The sequence below is a fragment of the Oryzias latipes genome, chromosome 20 (genome assembly GCF_053564925.1).
Source record: "Oryzias latipes strain Hd-rR chromosome 20, Olatipes_Hd-rR_3.1".
Classification (NCBI taxonomy): domain Eukaryota; kingdom Metazoa; phylum Chordata; class Actinopteri; order Beloniformes; family Adrianichthyidae; genus Oryzias; species Oryzias latipes.
The window spans coordinates 23,470,456-23,490,596 of record NC_136256.1 but is presented as its reverse complement, the minus strand read 5'-3'; the positions used below and the strand labels follow the sequence as shown (position 1 = coordinate 23,490,596).

Sequence of the window (20,141 nt, the reverse complement as noted above, 5' to 3'; positions counted from 1 at the left end):
TTCCAGTTACCCACAAAACCACAACATTTATACAGAGCATAAGGGGTGGATTTTGGAGGGAACTTTTTTCTGTTAATCTCTTGAAATAGAAATGCTTATCATTCATTAAACGGAAAAATGTTAAAAAAAAATGCCAAAAATTCTGAAAGCCCAGATAAAATAATTACATAATTAATCAAGGGGAACCAAGCAAGCGGCAGATAAAATAATGCCGCCATCCTAATGTGTTCAATTGTAGTTCAGTATAGAAGTGGTGCAGGAAAACACAGCATGTATTTTTACAACTTACACTCACGAATAAAAGTTTTAAAGTTTGGCTGAGTTTACCTTTCTAGCACCTCTTATGCTACATTCATTAGACACGCATTCAGTAACACGCTAAACATGCAATCCTGAACGTGTTTACAGCATATGGTGTTCACACTGGACAAGCAGTGTGAACACTTTCTTTTTCTACTGTTGATTAGCGCATGTCCACCACCAACAGTTGGATGAGGCTTGGTGCAAAATGCTGAAGCAGTTAAAATTTTGCTAATCTTGTTCCAAACTTTTTCTTTCTCAGCTTTATTCAGATAAATAATTCCGCCGGGCACAAATCGTAATTATTAATTTCTTCTTCATGATAAATTTTTAAATGTTTAGCACTTCCGGGAATGAAAAGGGACGTCATCCATACGTCACTATATCCAGGTCCCTGATAGGTCAATGTTTGACTTGGTTTAAAAAGTCATAGACACTCGTTATAGAAACCTGGGAACATGAGTTTTAAACATAGAAACCAGAAACGCACATTTAGGCTACGTTCACACTGCAGGCTGAAATGACCCATTTCCAATTTTTTTTTTTTTTGCCGCTATGCGACCTGTATATGATCTTTTCATGACAGTCTGAACGACAGATCAGATCTTTTCAAATGTGACCCAGGCCACTTGGCAATGTGATCCTTAATCCGATACGTATCCGATCTTTTGAAATGCGACCTCTGTCTGAACGGCCAGGTCACATGTCTCTGAACCGTACGCCATTGATATGCTAGCCTTCTTTTATTATCGTTCTCCTTCCTCCGTAACACACAACATGAACGCGCGGCCCCAACACACTTCCGCTGCCCCCTCTCACTCCCTCCTGCGCTGCACATGCTCTCTCCTCTTACGCACACTCACGCGGCCCCAGCACATTCACATCCCCATTCCACAACAGTGGGTACAGACGATCCCGGCTCCGATGCCTTCTTAAAATGAGAAGATTGTTGTTGTGCTGGCTCCTTTGTGAAAATAAATTTAATGATGCAAAAAAAGCTCCGCTTTTGACAACACTGTTGTTGACATCCATTGTTTTTTTGTTTTTTTTTAACTTGTCCTGTCCAACAGCTGGGCAGACAGATGAGAGCTGAGGGCCTCTTGTGTTGGACAGATTTTACTTTAACAAGAGGGGTTATTAATCTTCAGACAAACCAAAGGTATGTCTGGATAAACCCCTTTTGTAATTGAGGCCAAACTTTATTAATTTCAATCATGTCTGAAAATCTTTGGTGTTGGACCGGACGGAAAAGGAAAGAGGGGAAGAAGAGAGAGGGACGCTAGAGAGAGGGGGGGTAGGGGGTGATAATAGGAGGGGAAGGGGGATAAGACCATGAAGCAGCATAAAGCAACAAGTTAACTGGTCGTTAATCATTATAGTAAGGTTCAAATGTAGTACAATAAGGGCGGAGCCTGTCCACACACACACTCAAATGTTATAAACACACCTGCTAGCTGCAAAAAATGTCCACCTGTCGACATGTATACAAAACAGATAGTGTTCACACGCATACTTATGCCTTAAAACCAACTAGTGTGAAATATTTCAGTCATTCAGTCATGCAAACTGTTAGTGCAGGGGTCGGGAACCTATGGCTCGCGAGCCATATATGGCTCTTTTGATGGTCACATGTGGCTCGCAGACAAATCTTTAATTATACTTTTTTTTTCATTAGACCAGTCCTTCAAGTTCTCGGGCGCGATGCGATGCCAGAGGCGCGCAGTAGTAGCGTTGCTTGGAGAAAAAACTATCAGTTTACTATTATCTATTATTTCACAGAGTTTGTACCACCCGGAAACCTGTGAATTGCCGTGCCTAAAACGGCGCGCTCCCGTCTCTGAGAAAGAGCGCGCAGTTGCGGGGACGGGATGTGTGAGGGAGAAGGGGGGGGGGGGGGGCAGCAGGTGAATCGCGCAGGGATGGCAAAAACGTAAACCCCGCTGCCCATCACTCACTGCAGCGTGAGTGTGTGTTTGGCTCCAGGTCTGCATGTGAGCAGTCTGTCTCACATCTACAGAACATTCAGACCTACGATCACGTTTAAAGTCTCAACGCCTGCATGAAGCAGAAACTCATCACGTATCAACCGGACAAGACCATCAGCAAAACTACCACGAATCATTTATTAGCAACAGCATAACGATGACTTATTGTACTTTAAAAGTGTTAAAATTACATCAAATGCACACATTCATTTGTATTTTTAGTTTTAAAAATATTGTCGCGGACTGAGTTTAACTTGGCTGTTGGGCCTCGTTAAAAGTTCTGGAGTTCATGGAACGCATCGATCAAGCAGTGATCTGATTGGCCCTTTGTTCTGTCGCTCAGCCTGTTGTTAGGGAGTTTGGACCAATGGGGTTCAGCTATGGGGCGAATAAGGGAAATGGGAGGACTGGAGCGGGAGCAGGGGAATAAAAAGTTGAGAGAAGCGCTCTCGTCTCGTCTCGGCGGGCGAGAATAAGGAGTTGCTGAATTAATTGTACGGCGTTTGTCAGGGGTCTGCAGTAACCAGAACAAAGAACCTTAAAAGAGGTTAAGTCTCCGTGCCTCAGTGTGGGAAAGGGACGCTACATTATTGTATGGCTCTTTCAAAATTACATTTAAAAATATGTGGCGTTTATGGCTCTCTTGGTCAAAAAGGTTCCCGACCCCTGTGTTAGTGCAAAGGTGAGCTAACACCTGTGCTCAGGTGAGTGTTTATGTTCTTCTAAAATGGATGGTGGAATGTGGAAAGAAGGAGGGAGAGTGCCCAGCCATCCCCACCCCAAGACCCCCACCGCAGCAGCAGCGGCAGCCGGAATCCCCCCAACGCCACACGGGAACCGGCAGGAAACAACCGCCGCCCGGGCGACCAAGCCCGCCACCCATCCATTGACATCCATTGTTAACGTTAGCTACTTCCGCAAACTACGAGTGACGTCGTTTACTGTTGAGTACTCTTCTGCGCATGTGGGTCACTTCTGGATCATTTCACGGTCACACAGGAGATCTCAAGAGTTCCCATTTCATTGGAAATGTGAACGCCGTTGCAAAAAAATCGAATTTCTTTTAAAAATCGAAATTGAGCATTAAGCCCTGCAGTGTGAACGTAGCCATTTTTAATTGGAAGTGGTTGCTTAAACCTTTGTTGTCGAGGCTGATGTGAAAAGCAATCAAACAATTCCCATGGCTTTACTTCCAATTTTAGTGTTTTTTTTAGCGAATTGTGACACAACAGCAAAAAAAAAATCCATGGATCCGTAGATCCATAATGCACAGCTTGAAAGATGGTGGTCATTTCTTTGGCTTGAACTTCAATCTAAAAATTTCTACATGTTTGATGCATGAAAATGCAGTCAATGAATATTTTTACTTCTCTAAAAATACTAAAATGTTATGCGATTAAGGAGATTAATCAAAATTTAACTAAAAGGAAATACTTTAGGAATGTGAAGGTTCCCAATTAGTCAATGGACAAAGATGGAGTTTCTTGCAAGAACTTTTAATATTTTTTTTTTTCCTGTGTTTTTTTTTTTGTAAAAGAGGATAAAAAAGTACAAAACAGAATAGTTGCAAAACTAAAGTAATTTGGGCCCAACTGAAAAAAGTAATTAAATGAAACAAAACAAGTGGGACTAAACTGAACAGGCCTGATCAGACTCCTCCCCTGCACTGACACACTGGGGAAGCTTCATAGACAGGGAGAAACCTACTGGACACATGAAGGAGGGGAAAACTAACTAATCAAACATTCCAACCAATTAATCTAATTACAAAACAGGAAAGCATAAACCACACAAAATTCATATAATACAAAAATAGTCTTCAACAAAAAGTGGACTAAATCATTTCCTTTTAAATAAACAAAAATAAAGTCCATGAGGAGAGTTGGTAACCCCTGCAGTTCCCCAGTGGAATTTCCCAATCTGATTACTATGGATGGGATCACCTGGGATGAAAACTCAGAAAACAAATAAAAGTGAATAAACTACTTTTTCTCACTTAAAACAAATTAATCAAATGCGTGTGCCCATTGTTAATTTATTTTAATTAAACAAAGTAAAAATGAATGTTTTATTTTAAAGAAAAATAAAGAAATACTAACACCTACATGGTGGTTTGAGGTTCAACCACCACAAGGTAAAATTTAAAAACAAAAGTTCTGAATAAATTATTTTGAATGAAAGGGATTTCTAAATTGTAACATCAAGCAAAGTCCTTCAATAACACGTTTATAAGCTAAAATAATTAAACTCCTAATAGAAAACACGACTTTATATAATGTATTTTAAATTTGTCCTAGAATAAATGTGTTTATATAGAAGAGGGTGACTTGTCATGAAATAGAAAATGTGTGATTTTGTATGCAAGTCAGCGATGACCCCTGAGGCCAGGGGCCTCTGCCAGTAAGCTGGATTTACAGCAAGCACGGCTTAACACTTGAAAACATATCGTTGTTTGAGTCATCACTGAAGGGTATTTGAAGACAAGTAATGTTTTTCACAAAAACATTCAAAGCCAACGAATTGTATATGGCAGAGGCGCTTAAAGAGGCAGCAAAAGATTTGCTTGTTTGCAGCTTCTGCGTAAATGGGTGGATAAATGAGTCGTCCTGCTGTGCTGCCACTTTTTTAATTTGACGTTATTTTCTTTCCAAATACTAAAATCTTGACGTTGTGCCATTGAAGCCAAACTGATGGTTTCCAGCACCAAGCTGTTTTCTCTAGTGCATGTTTACAGAGATTAGGGTGCAACTGGGTGCGTAATTAGGGACCATCAGATGAGGTAAATCTTAGCCAGTGGGAGGTGAGCCACAGGGCTGACACTAGCAGATGAACACAGCATACCACCAGAAGTTGGGAACTGGAATAAGAAACGGGATGAATGACAAATTTGTGGAAGGTGGTGGCTGTTCTCCTCACAGATTAACTAAACCCAGCAGCCCAAACTGAAAATAATCTACTATAATGTTGTGTTTGTTTAAAAAAGTAGCCCCTTTGTTGTTGTTTTTTTTTATATTAAATAAAGTTTACCTCAAAAAAGGCATAAGCAATTGCAGTCATTGACTGTATATAAGAACTGGGCTGAGTGACCCCTCCCCTTCTGTTCCAAACAGGAAGTCCTAGCTGGCTCCAAAAAGCCAAAATTCCTAGTGAGAAATACACAGCTATTACTTAGTCAGTAAATTTGTCAGAATAACTATTATGCTCCTTTACCTGTTTTTAATATCTTCTTTTTTTCTATAGTAGATGTTATTTAAGTTATAAACTGACAAATAAATTGCCTAAAAAAAAAATAACTGGAGCCTGCTGCCCCCCACTTTGTTCGATTAACAGATTTTGTGTGGCCTGGCTGTGGGTTAGCGAGAGTGATTGCACTTGAAAAAAATTACATTGACCAACTAAAACCAATTTGTGCTTACTGAAAACGTCTGGCTCCAACATGACAGCATTCATGTTGAGTAAAAATGGCGACTGAACCAGAAGTAAGCAATTTTTTTTTTTTTCGTGACGTGACACTCACTCAGTCCAGTTCTCATGTACAGTCAATGGGTGCAGATGAGATAATTCAAATCAAACTTTATTTAGCAGAAAGTGCATTCCAAAATAGATAAATAAAAAGCAAACTTCTATCAAATAAATTAAAAAACAGGCAGCCACACAAAAAATATCAAAAAGACGAAGACATAAAAAACACTCAAACCCACACAATGAGTAAAAAAAAAAACTACAAAACATAAAATCTGACTTCTATTTGCTATGAGCAAATATTATTTTGTGGATCTTTCCACACCAAGGACCATCAATACCACAGAGGAACCATCCACATATCCACAGCAAGGGCCCCAAAACCCAACTAACAGTGGAGGGTCCTTAGCCACCAAGCAGACAATCCCCACTACTATTGTATTATAGCTTTCAGCAGTAGGACTGAGTTTATCTGCTGAATTAATTTAATTTCAGTTTACAATTTAATTACATTTTCCATTTAGCACAACTGAATGGATGATCAAAATGCTGTTCTAAAACATTTTTAACCTACTTAGTAATTTTAACTGAAAAAGAGTGGAAATGTAATAATTGAGTCTACAACCACCTGCTTAGTTCATTAGGGAAAATGTAAGTAAATCTCTCTTTACATTTCTTTTAAAGTTTAATGAAAGACTACATCTGTTTCCTGCAGAAATTATATTCCTTTATCTCCTTTTAAGTCATTCTCGTGATAAATCCTAATAGGGGAAAAAGGTAATTTTCCTTATTGTAATGTGTCATTTTCAGTACACCAGTAAATTGGAAGCTGTTATCTGTGTGTACAGAAGCAAATTATAAAATGGGAAGCTAATTTCACTAACTTAATGAGTGGAACATGTCACAGTTCATTTGGCAGCACCCTCAACACTCACCTTTACACTCTTAGCGCTTTGTTTGGAACTCTCAGCTGGTCTGCAGAAAGGACTCTCCATTCAAAAAGGCTGTTATTTTGGTGGAAGCGTGAAAGATAATCACATTTAAAAGCATCTCTCATAAAAAAATTGTGCAACTAATTCTCCTGGAAGCCACAAAAAAAGGTGTTCTTTAAATGTTTAACCACTTGAAAAATATGACCTTTACATATGAAAACCTGCAGAGAATTTTTTTTTTATCTCGCACAGTCGCACGGTTAAGCGTCAATATTCTTCAGTCTTTCAACCAAAAAATAAAAAATAAAAAAAAAAGAACAGAAAATCTTGAGAGTTTCTGACTGATCAAACTGGAGCAAACTTTTTGTAATTGGAAAGTCTCGTTCTGGCTTCATGTGGGGGGGGTTAAAAAAATGCTGATTCAATTATGGGCTTGGTTGCACGAATGATTTAAGTAATAAACTGGGATTCGTTTAAGTAATTGCCTCATAAAGTTCTGTAGCTTAAAAGATTAAATCAAAATCAAGAGAAATTTAGCAGCACACATATACATTCATTTCAATCAGAATTAGAATTAGCTTTAATGGCCAAGTATGAGTGCACATACGAGGAATTTGACTCACATTAAAGGTTCCCATGTGTGTTTTTGTACTCAGTGGCGGTTCAAGAGTTCATCGGAGCCACATCTCAGAGGAAGACGCTGTCTTTGTGGTGAATGGTTTTGGTGTACAGAGCTCTGAAACACCAGCCCGAGAGGAGTCTTGAATGATTCTGTACTGGGTGTGAAGGGTTAGTGGAGATTTTACATGCCCGCTTCCTATCCCTGGACCGATACAGGTCCTGAATGAAGGGAAGGTTGGAACCTCTCTGCAGACCTGATGGTTCTCTGTAGTCTGTTCTTGTTGTCTGGTTGCAGATCCAAACCTGACCATAATGGATGTGGTCATGGCAGACATGAGCCAGGTTGAACTTCTTTATGCCTTAGTCATATGCAACCATATGGGGGTTGACCCGTTTATATGCTGTGGGTTTTTGGTTCTCCAGCCCAGTGGAGGATGGTAGAGAGGTTAGGCTGCATCATGATGGGATTGCTGGTGTGTCTTGCAGTTCCCTTGAGGCTCGTGCACCCACCTCCATGGAACGTACCATTGTTGTGTATTGTATGTGCATTGGGAAGTATTGTAAGGATACTGTAATTTACATACACTTATGATGTACTGGTGATGCTGTGGTACAGTGCCCTTGTGTCACACTCTAGTCATTGGTGAGGTGTACAGGTGATCAACAGGCTACTCACACAAACTACCCTCTCATTGTCTTATTTCCTCATTTCTAACAGTCAGGGTGTGCATGCAGCGCACTGTTGTTTAAGAGTTTGTTTTGAGCTGTCGCCCACAGCATGGTCATAGTAAAAAAAGGTCCATACGGATTTTCGCTCTACGGGCTCACTGGGTGATCAATGATCTTAAAATTTCGTGAGGGCCATGGACAGGTTTGCCAATTTTTTGTGGATGTACTGTAACAACTTCAGGCCTTCATTGACAGGAGAAGTTCAACCTCTGCTGGGCCTTCATCTGGATGGAGTCTGTGTGGGACGTCCACTTCAGGTCCTGTGAGACTGTGGACCTGTGTGAGTCTATTGAGGGGACCGTTCTGTTGGGAATTGTAAGTGGGGGAGGGTTGAAGGGAAGTTCTTCTTGAAGTCCACTGTCAATTTCCATTATTTCCTTTTTTATTTTAATGTGTTAGTATTTATTGTATAAGTAAGTCTCCGTTAAGCGATGTAAAATGCTGAGCACTGTTACAACCTGTGGGAGCAGCAAACTTCTGCAGTCTAAGTTAGGCTACTTGTCCTGGCTTGACTTTGCTTAAGAGTGACAGCAGACACACTGTCAATTTTCACATTTGTGCACTCCATCAAGATACGTATTTCCATGCTCTCTTCACAGGGAAGATGTGCTCTGCTGTGGCACCTGCTCTCTGCAGCATGCTTGGTTTAGGACCCTCTCAAAAGCAGAGAAATCTTGACACCTCCAAGCCTCAGTGTGTGTTTGCTGTGCCCAGTGTGAGTCCATTTTGTTGTTGTGTATTCACGACTCCTTGGCTGGTGAACGTGTGTGTCGCAGTCGATTTGCATTCACCAGCGCTCATGTGACAAGACAGCGGGTTAGACTTCCCCTCCCTTGTTCAGTTGGATCTCACTCCCAGATCTGTCAACATGTGCCCTCGATGTGACATGCCACCCCCGCCAAAGAGGAGCCGCAACTCATCAAGCTTCCACTCATCCTTTTACCCAAGTTCTTCTCGCCTGTGACCTCTGCCCTGACGGGCTTAGACTCAAGGTGGACATGTGCAATCAGATCAAATGGATTTGTTTCATATATCATTTAATTATATTTAATTGGGCACTTTGCAAGTAAAGCAACATTTATTTTATTTTTTTTTAAAGAGTGTGCACAGGGAATTGTTTGCACTGTTGGGATGGGATGACACACCATCATTTCATTCAGCTCTACCAAAGCACTTCTAAAATTACAATATAGTTGAATTCAAATCAAGATCAATACTGGATTTGAAAACAAACTATTTTCATTCTGCACATTCCTGTTAACAGCACCAGCCCATTTAAAGGGTATTTACTACATTTGCTAAGAGCATATTAACACATTTGCATTTAAAGTTGGCTCAGTTTCCTGGCATGTAATTAACTGTGGAGTCAGTGGCTTGAAATCACCTGACACTTTGCCCTCCCTGCAGCCACAGCTTGACGCTAATGCTGCCTGACAGTGGCAAGTGACTCCGTTGTGCCTACTGTACTATCAGAGAGCATGCGCATAACCTGGTTTTTATTGCAGCTCATGAGAATCTGTGGGTTTGCAACTTGTGTTGCACTTTGCATCCCATTCCAAATGAGTGGAGCAAGAAGTGTGGAAAAACAATGAAGGAGCTGAACATGGGTTTGCGGTTTGTTTGGGGAGTTTTAATTGACCCTGTTTGGTTTATTTGCAGCTGCGTGAAGGAAAATAGCAGCTCTAGTGAAGCAGCTCTGTTCAGCATCCATACGCAGCACAAATGCGACAAAAAAGGAAACCGTCGCCTCATGCTGACATAAGCAGCATTCTCCACTTTTTCAAAATGCAGGTCAAGGCCGCAGTTTAATAGATGAGGGCACGCTGTGTTATCTGTGGCACACACAAAGATGCTCACAAGCACACACTCTCCAAGGGTCGATTCTCTTATCCCCATTACAGCTCTAAACTAATTCCGCTGCCTTCAGGATTAGAAGCTGCAGATTTTTGTGGCTTCTAACGGAAAGGGAAGACACTTCTCTGTGTGAGCACAGATGGAATCGTGCATACCCAGGCATAGGCAGATGTTTTTCTTTTATTTTATTTTTTTAACCTGATGTTTATTTATGTGTATAGCAGGCTAAAAAGGCTTTAATGAAGTGTGCCCCACTTTAAGAAGACTTATATAAAATGCATATTTGGCCCAAAAACAATTACTTTCACTCAATATTGGTAATACTAAGAAAATGTTCTTTTTAATTATAGTTTGTCAAAATATTGAAAATTAATGGAATAATTATGGAATGTTAATCCTTTATTCTAAACTCACTTTATTGTATGTAGTAAGATGGCTGGATGTTTTCACCTTATTCCAATAGTATCTGTAAACTCAAACTTTATTTATTTGTATAGCGCCTTTCATTTTGACCAAAAACACAAAGCGCTTTTACATAAAAGCAAATAACATAGCTATAAAATATGAAAATTAGTTAAAACAAAAAACACAGGACAATCATACAAAATTGGAACCCCTCCCTCACCAGATTCCTCCCTCCACCCACCCAGTTCCCCCAGTATAACCCTGAACAGAAATGAAGAATTGCAGCTTAAAGAAAAAGTCTGGCTTGGTACTGCTGTGTGGAAACGGAATAATGGGGATCCATTCATTTCAAGGCCCAGCCAGACCACGAGCGTCATTGCGACAGCGCCCGCCCAACACAGCAGCTCAGGGCCCACTGTATGGCTATTAAACCACAGAGCGGGACCCCAGCCCGTCTAATGAGAACGGGCACCGCAGCAACAGCACCCCCTAGAGGTGAAGCCGGTGGTGCCCCAGAACAATGAATCCCCAAGAGGAAACCATGTAGGAAACACTGGAGTGAGAAACATGAAACACAAAGTTTTAAAGAAATTTAAAAAAAAAAAAAAAAACTGTTGGTTTCTAGGACATGGTCTCTTTGGAGCATCAGTTGTTCATGAGAATTTCACCTCTGAGTTGTGGGCAGGACCACTGGCAAAGAACAACCCTGCCCCTCAATCTCCTCCTTGCTAATTGCAATTTTAAATGGTAAATGTCTTTATATATGTCCTCCATTATCAGAAAAATGCCACAAGAACATGTTAAAAACACCAAAAACACGATTTTCATCTAACTGAAACAGTCCTTATTTTCAGCATACAAATTTTCAAGGAAAGGTAGCCAGAGCCTTTTTGGTCAGTAATCCAAATTTCTATTCTTTTTAGAATGGATGATACTTTGATGAGTTACCTGCGTGCCCCTTAATCATAAAAGGATACAAAGCGTCGGAACTGACAACCTCTGTTGCCTTCCACACATATGATCCCAGGGCAGTTGGAACATATGAGTTATCAATAGCCGGCGTGAAAACACACTGCTTTCCACCAGAAAATCCATTTGTTTCCATGGCGATGCTGTCCTCCCATGTCCAATTTCCTTAGCTGCACTTTATGGATGGCTCTATTTGGAGGAGGGGGGTGGAGACAAAGAAAATAATAATTTCATACACTCTGAAATATTAAAACTTGTGGAAGTAGATTGTTTTAAAAAAGCACAGTGACCTGGATTTTATTTATATTGCTGAATTATCTTGGAAATTCTTTTTTAGGAAACAGAATCAATTAACTTTTTATTGGAAGATTCAATTTATCAAAGACTATATCCATGTTTATAAATACATATATTTCTAAATATGTTTTATTTTTATTAGATTTAAATAAGTAATTTCCCTGTGGTGGGATCAATTATGGTTATTTTCTATTAGTTTTTATATACATATATTTATTTCATATGTACATTTTTATATGTTGCCATTTGTATGTTTATTTTCATTTATTTTATCTACTGTTTATTGCTGCTTCATTTCCTGTTCCTGCTGCTGCTCAGCCTGCAATTTTTTTACCACAAGTTTCTTTTCAAGACAGTATTTTTTTATATTTATGCCTTTTACGAATAAAAAACTACATTTTTTTTATCGGTAAATATAACCTTTAAAATGAAAGGAAAGGCTCTAAGCTGACAATGTTCTCTCTACATAACTATGATGGATTCAACCTTAAGTCATACAAAAGCAATCTCTGTGGAGTCACGGCCTTTTGTTAAGGAGTCAGAGCCAAGTGTCGGAGCCGCTCAGTTTAATCTGTCTCCTTTTAAAGATCTGGGATTTCACATTCACAACATTCATTTTTATGAATAAATTGCCATTTTATATGGCATTTTGTTAACATTTATCTATGTTGCAGTGCATTTTTTAAAAACTTTTTTTCAAATGGATTTCATTTGTTTAGTCCACCTTGATCTGTAATGCATTCGTCAGGAAACATCTTGGCAGTTGCTCTAATTCACAAAGAAAGGAGCTTTCTTTTAGCAAACCAGACCTCCCCTTCATCCATGCTGCCATGTGGATTCACGATGCAGTGAGCAGAAACATCTGAATGAAAGTGTTTATGGAAAAACCGACAGTTCTGAAAATCTTAGTTTTTTGATAAACTAAAATAAATACGTACACTCCAAAAATTACAAATTTGTGTAGTTTGAATCATTGTTTGATTACTAGTTGATGAAAAACTTTTAAAATTGAAAAGTTATTTGAGATTTTTTGTCCAAAAATGTTTTATCTCTGGATAGCTTTTTTTTGTGCCATCATTAAAAGCATCTCAACCAGAAACAGGTTGTTCCTTTGAGGTCGATGTTGCCTGATGTGTGGATTTTTCCTGGTCATGCGTTCACAAATTCTGACAATGAAATACATTATTAGTGCCTTAAAATCAACAAGAATTGGTTTAAAAAATAACATGTTGCCAACATTTTTAAAAACAAGTAAACAAAAAACATATTACATCTTAAAGAATTTAAAGATTTGTCTCACTGATCTATCTCACTGATATGTATATCTGTTTTGTGGAAAAATGGTGCCATAACACATAAAGCTGATGGTCTGAGTAAGATCTTAAATATGTGACCTCTGTGCCTCAATTGCCAAGCTTCAGTCTGCATAAGGCTTTTTTTGTGATTCCTCAAATATCAAGACACAGGTGGACAAAATCATTGTAGACACTCTGTAAATAATGGATAAATCACTTGATTGTAACAAAAATATGAATGAAAATTTTCGGAAAAACAGATGAGAATCAGATTTGGCCGTTAAATTCTTCCTCAACGGAGTCACTATTTTGAAAAACAAACTTGTGAATAAAGGCTAAGAAAATTATTGCAAAACATTGTGAGGCAATTACTGTAATCAAAGCATTTCTGTTTCTGTAAATGACCCCTCTGCACCAATTAACCACTACTGAGCAAACGACTCCAGTTGTCTCATGTTTGAAGACTGCCTTTATCAGATCCCATGTTTAAACTCTTTTCACTTAAAAATTCTCCAATGCTTTACTTTAAAATTCTTCTCTTCTCTAAAATTCTTTACTTAAAAATTCTCCAATGCTTTACTTGCCATTTTTGAGTGACTTTGCGATTCACATTTTGGGATGTTATTGGTGTTAAACAGCAACTCAGAACATATTTTTTAACACTAAGCAGCATCACTCTAGAATACCTTGATAGTCTTTAGATTTTGATGTAACTTCCTACAGGTTCTGGGCACACTGTTTAGGAGGCTGCAATCAGTCCCACAATATAATCAAGCCTTCTCTGTGTTTCACAGAGCTAAATAATTCTGTTTGTATTTGAGCACCCAAAGATTTAACAAAAAAAATGTTCTTTCTGTTGATGATTCTAGAGGAGAATATGTGTAATTACATCATCACTACATAGGAAATTAGTGTTTTAAAAGACCCGCTCCAATGGCGTTTTGGGTTATTTTGAATATGATCTTGTGGCATTTTTCTGATGATGGAAAGAAAATTAAGCTAAAATTTGCACTTTTGAGTATTTTTTCTTCAAATTGTGGTGAATCAGGAGCAGACAAAAAAACGCAGTTGTGTCTTCGGTTTCCTCGTCAGAGCTGATATTACTTATTAGCCGGAATTGTTTTACAGGATTTGTTTGCTCAACTTAATTACAAGCTAACTTCCCTAAAAAAAACACGTTGTATTCAGTTTGACTTTTTTCAGTTCTTAGAAGAAATCGGTTCAGTTTTAGATCAGCTACCATACATTTGACAAGTGTTGAGAGCAATAAGCAGGTCAGTCAACCTTGCTGAATGTAGAGCATAACATAGAATCACATGGGTCAATAAAGGCCACAGCTGACCGAAAACACCCAGCAGATCTCTTACATGTGGAAAACTTTGTTTTGCTATTATCCAAATCAAAATTGAGAGTGCTAAATCATGCTCACTCTGAGTGTATGTGTTTATCTGCATTTGTGATGACCCATGCTTAGTTTTGATGCAGCCTGCAGACAGCTGTGTCACAAACGGGATCACCGCGAAGGCCTCTTATTTAGGTCACATTCTGTGCTCCAGTGCCCAGCTGAAGGGATCTCTTTTTAACTCCCGATGAATACTTTTACTCTGACACATCCAAGTGCTCTAGAAACAGTGGGCAGACCCTTTGAGATGTTTGTTTTTGCTTTATTTCATAGTTATCCTTGTCAGTGTCCTCCTATTGGTGGGGGTGTGGTGTGATCACATGTTACTCCTCCAATTAAAAAAATGAATCTTAATGTAGCCTAACTCTCCCCTCTGGGTGATTTAATCCTCTGCTTAAGTGCTGACTGTAAAAATTGCATGAATAATATATATATATTTTTTTTATTATTCCAGCATCCAGTCTACAGTTAAGGAAAATAATAAATGTGACTCACTTATTTAAATGCATGAACAGGTTTTACAAATTCATTTGACATCCTATCCTTTGTCCTAAAGTTGCGTAAAAATATTTAGCATGTTTTTCTTTCTTCGCTTATTTCTTCCTGCAATCCCAGTTTTCTTTCTACAAATGAAATCCATAATACTGGATGTATTTTTTTTTAAATCAAATTGTAATAGCAAAGCGCTCTGTGAGGGTATACTGCTGTCGCTGTGCACCAGTGGAGCACATGAGCTGTTATTGCCTCAATAACTTCATTTTCAGTCCTTGCAAGTACTGTGCGTACAGCAACAAGTCTGCCGCAGCCCCAGATGGGTAAGAAAAGCACTGAAAGGGTGCTGATAGAGGCATTCGGTTTCATGTCACACTGTTGAGGAATGCCCATTTATTGTACTTGCCTTTCCCAGCCTGGACATTGTCTGCTGGGATTACTGGCCAATTTGTTTCCCTCTAGAATAAGTAAAGATTAGGAGTAGAAAATACAATCAGGCAGTGACCTTTTTTTGTATGTTTGTTTGTGTTTGTGAGGATACTGGTGCATTCTCACTGAGGAACTATACTGAAAATCAATGCTTTCTTTGACCTATTCCTCCTTTTAATAACCTAAATTTTCATGTAGCATGTAGCAGTTTTAGTAAAGGGCTCAAAAATAATAAAACTACCATACTTTCAGGTCTTTGAAACTAGATTTTTAAAGCTAAAATGTGATTTTTCTTGTGTTTTGGGTAATATATAGGTGCTTAAATTAAGTTAGTACACAGATTAAAAATGTTCAAACTATGGCAACCACCTTCGCATGTCTGGAGTAAGCCTGTTGGAAGCCCCTGCCCCTACCAATTGAAAGTGGGCTCAGGAAAATCTGTCAATAAATTTTCGACGTGAGACTGCATAATTTTATTGATGCATCTGCTTGGTCAGTTAATAACTTGCACTACAGATAAAACATGAAAAAATATAGGATTAGCATAACCAAAAAAAAGTATCAGAGCAAGAATGATTATTCTGACCAATAGAAGTACTGAGTTAACATTAATGTTAATTTCTTTATGGAAGTCTATGGGATTTTGGCTTCTTGGAGCCAGTGGGTACTTCCTGTTGAAAACGCTGGGGGTACGGGTCACTCAAGTCAGTTCTCACATAAAGTCAATGATCCCCACTTACCTACTGATGTGGTCTGGCTCCAACATGGCAGCATCCATATCGTGAAAAAATAGATACTGCATTGACTTGACTTGAAGTACACCCTTTCACTGGTTGACGTCACTCTCACTCGATCCAGCTCTCATATGCAGTCAATGGATTAACGAATACTAACAGGATCTTTAACAAAAGATTATACAAACTAAATCAAAGATTTAAACGACTATGAAATGAAGAGGAGAAAAAAGTATAGAGCTGATGGATGGGGATGAGATTCGGCCTGTGAGGTTTTATTTTTCTTTTCGATGTAGCCCATCCTTTGTCTCTCATCTTTCATTGTTTCCTAACGGCAAAACTTCATTTTTCAGTATCCTTGAACAAATATAATACACAACTGAGATGAAAATAGACGTGCTCTCCTCATGACGGCTCCCCTTTATTCTGGTTCTGTTTGTTTCTGTCTCTGATCGACTGTCACTTCTTCGTTCAGTTCTACCAGACCAAATACTAAGATGTTCGAGGAAGCTTGAGGGTGGATTGGGTGTCAGGGGCAACGTGCCATGTGACTTCTATGTTTAGAGATCCATCCTTTTGAAGTTTTGAAGGACAAAGATAAAAAGACTGAAAAGGGAGTAGACGTTTAGTCTTCTTCATCCAGTTTTGTCATCAGTGATGGAGTGGCTCAGTGAGCACTTAAGGAATATGAAATCAAAAGATATTAATGAATTGTTTTTTTTTCCCTGTTTGGCTGTTTCTTCGCAGAGTTGACTTCTTGTGGCAGTAGTTGGTTGCATGTTTAAACCAGCTACAATGACCATGAAAGGCCTGTCCACCAGCCGCAGTCACCACGCAGTGACCTGTGACCCCTCTTATGACTCTTTAACTTTGGGACCCTCGGACCGCCGGTCTTACTTCCTCAACCAAGGGGAAGCTCAGCCTGCTGACCACCCCTGCTACAACCAGCGGAACTTCTTCCAGTCGGAGTGCGGCACCTATCCCGACCTGTCCAGCTGCACCTTCCCTCGTAGACATTACAGCTCCAACCATGAACTGAAGGAGGAGTGGGGCGCTCTGGTGCCTTACACAGGACCAGCAGGCAACAGTAAGGGAGGTGGAGGAAACAACAACCGCATCCCCTCTAACTTGCTGGAGCAGTTTGAGGGTCAAGCCCCTCTGCAGCATGAAGGTTACCACACACTGCAGTACAAGCGCACTGCCTCAGAGCACCAACGCAGTGACAGCCCTGGTCGAATACGCCATCTTGTTCATTCTGTCCAGAAGCTCTTTACCAAGTCCCATTCTCTGGAGGGGCCCTCAGGGTCTGGTGGAGGGGGGAGCGGGAGGATGAATGGTACCAAGTCCAGTTCTGATGAGCCCCCCTCGTGCTCTGGCACCCTAAAGCACAGTAAGCGCAGCAAGAGCAAGGACCGCTCCAAGTCAGAGCCAAAGATGCGCACAGCCATATCGGGCTACTGGAGCTCAGACGACACGCTGGACCGGGAGGTGTGTCTCTACCATCAGCAACAGGGGGGCGGCAACGGAACTATGCCTACAGGAGTCATGACTATGGGACGTCATCCAGACAAATCCCAGTCACAATACTTCATGGAGTCCTACAACACCATCAGCTCCCAGTCCCTCAAAACTTCACGCAGCAACAACGACGTGAAGTGCTCCACATGCTCGGGCAGCACCAGCGGGGGACTGCCGCTGGTGGGTCCTCTTGATGGCCAAGTTCAGCTTAAAAAGAGCTTGTGGTCCTCTACTCTGACAGTGAGCAGAGCAAGAGAGGTGTACCAGAAGGCATCAGTCAACCTCGATAAAGCTCTTGTGAAAGCTGAGCCAGGACGCACGTGCCATTTCCTTCAGGTAAGAACCTTTCACCATTCCTGCCTGTATGTCATGGCTCAGCAGTAAGAGATTCAGTTTTTCTGCCTTTAAACATCTTTCATATGTCCCAGTTACACAATAACTCTCATTGTTTGCTGAAGGCTAAAAAGAATGTGCTTAGCATCTGCAAGATCAGGACAAACAAACGGTTCTGTAATATCCAGCAAATTCAAACAAGAGAAAGAATTACCCTTTTTTTTATCCTGTCTTCCGGTCACCGCCAACAGTCATATGCATGTAGTGCCCAGCAGTTAGCATTGTCTTAAAGCTCAATTTATTGAAAAATCGTTGCAAAAAGTGAGCTGACCATGGACCCAAAGAAAAGACCAGCGACTACCGAAATAATTTATTTGATTCAATTAGTCATTGAAGTACAAACATGTCTATGCATGATAAAGAGTAATTTAGCATTGGATGTATATGGTGTATTTTCTGCAATTAAAAAAAACTAATTAAGGCTCTTAAGTGTGTCTTAAAGTGTTGGAAACACTATAGTGCCAGTTTTACTCTTGATTTTATTTATTTTTTCAGATCAAGTCTTAACTAATCATGCTAAGTTTGATATATGTATGTATAGATACATATTTTTGTCTTCTTTAGTAATATTTTGTTTTGTTTGCTTGAAGAAGAACAGCTCCAAATCCTGTTTCAAAGAGATTCCACAACAATCCTTATGCTTCAATCATCCATCTTTGCTGATGGAGTTTCTACTGATCATAACAGCAACAATGTGTGCACATTTTGGTTCCCTTTACAGCAGCGGAAAAGAAGCTGACTTGAGAGATCAGAAATGCTCACACAACGGCACATGCACTCAGACACATCAGCCCATCCAATCATGCTGAACTTCTCTGCTTTGGAGAAAATAAGAGTGTTTCCTCGCGGTTCGAGGGAGCTGCAGATGCGAAACTGAATGGAGAGATGGGAGATCTAAGGCAACGTGAAAAGAAGCATGGAAATACTTGAATTTATGAGAAAAAGAAACAAAATAAAGGTAGCATAAGAAGGAATTGGCAGGAAGGAAACTTCCAAGTTCCAGCTGTGCGATCCATCCTGAAACCAAAGCAAGCTCATCAAATAAAGATGTACTTTAAATAATTACTGCAACTGAAAGGAAAGACTGAACATTTTTACTCTGCTTGTGGGATTACAGCAAAATCAATCAATCTTTTAGTGCAATATTCACAAATTATTAGTATTCTGCACTTTCATTAGGATAATTAAGATAGCCAGAATAAAAGCATGACCTGTAGAGATAATTTTAATGTTCTTATTTATAACTTTTTACTTTGCTTAGATTCGTTGCAAACTCTATTACCAAGATTCCAACACAGTTGCCCCTGACATTAAGGTCAGCGTGGTTTCCTAGCTACAACGCAGTCCAGAGAATAATTCCCGTGCTTGTTTTTTTCAGCTTTGTATCTTATTTCTTTCACCTCAGAGCTGGTGCTATAACAGCCACTCACGTTGGGACTGCAGTGGTTCTGCTTAACAAAACCCCTTTTGTTCCCCCCCGACTCCCCGTGTCTGATGCCTTTGACTCCCTCTCTTTTAGATTAGAGCTGGGAGATAGCCTGCTTCCTTTTGGTCCTTACCTTCATTGGTGTGTGTGAAAAGTAAGGAGAGCGGACAGAAGCCAGGTTAATGCAACATTTTGTCAAAAAAAAATTAATTCCCTGCAATTGATATGCAGCTTGCATCACAGGACAGAAAAAAGAAGGGCTCTGGGGCTGCCAAGCTTTTGGTATGACAAAGGCAGATTTTGCATAATATGCTGTTACTCGTAAACCTTTAAAAGCAGGTTATGTGGACACCAAAACAATTTACATGTACCTGTTTTTTTAGATCATATGTGAACAACTCAGATGTATTCCCTCTTAATCTCACTTTATCTCCACAGGTACCTCAGGATGATTGGAGTGGTTTCTCTCCTCTGGGAAAGGATGACGAGATCCCATGTCGGCGGATGCGCAGTGGCAGCTACATCAAGGCCATGGCGGAGGAAGACAGCGGCGACTCGGACTGCAGTCCAAAACCCTCGCCCAAGGTCCAGGCGAGGCGCGCCAGCTACCTGAAGGCCACACAGCCATCTCTAACAGAGATGACCACACTCAAGTGAGTATGTGTGAAAAAAAGCCAGTTTTTCAAGTGTTTTTCAGCTTATAGGCCATTATGCCTTTTTTAAACTAAGATTTTAGTCCCAATTGTAGATGAAGAGGTCTTTTTGATCACACATTTAAAATCAATCCAGAGACAATAATTAATTTATTGCTGTGAAGATTTTTTCATGCCCTGAACCTACTCTAAGAATGTGGATTTAATATACTAGACTTTGTGCTCCACTTTTCTCAAAATGAAAA

The 20,141-nt window shown here is 39.9% G+C and overlaps 1 protein-coding gene across 7 annotated transcripts in view; it reads left to right on the top strand.

Annotated features, from left to right (window-relative positions):
* The window catches only part of dlgap1b (discs, large (Drosophila) homolog-associated protein 1b), a 100,299-nt gene that overhangs the window by 42,560 nt on the left and 37,598 nt on the right, over positions 1 to 20,141 (top strand). For 4 of the 7 annotated variants that reach the window (XM_023949940.2, XM_023949939.2, XM_023949941.2 and 1 more), the window contains 2 exons: positions 16,654 to 17,760; positions 19,682 to 19,896. In XM_023949940.2, coding sequence (XP_023805708.1) covers positions 16,684 to 17,760; positions 19,682 to 19,896 — 1,292 coding nt within the window. In that variant the 5' untranslated portion in view covers positions 16,654 to 16,683. Of the gene's footprint in view, positions 1 to 8,224; positions 8,345 to 16,653; positions 17,761 to 19,397; positions 19,526 to 19,681; positions 19,897 to 20,141 lie in introns of those variants that run through there. The other 3 variants (XM_078938654.1, XM_078938655.1, XM_078938656.1) reach the window with 2 other exon arrangements.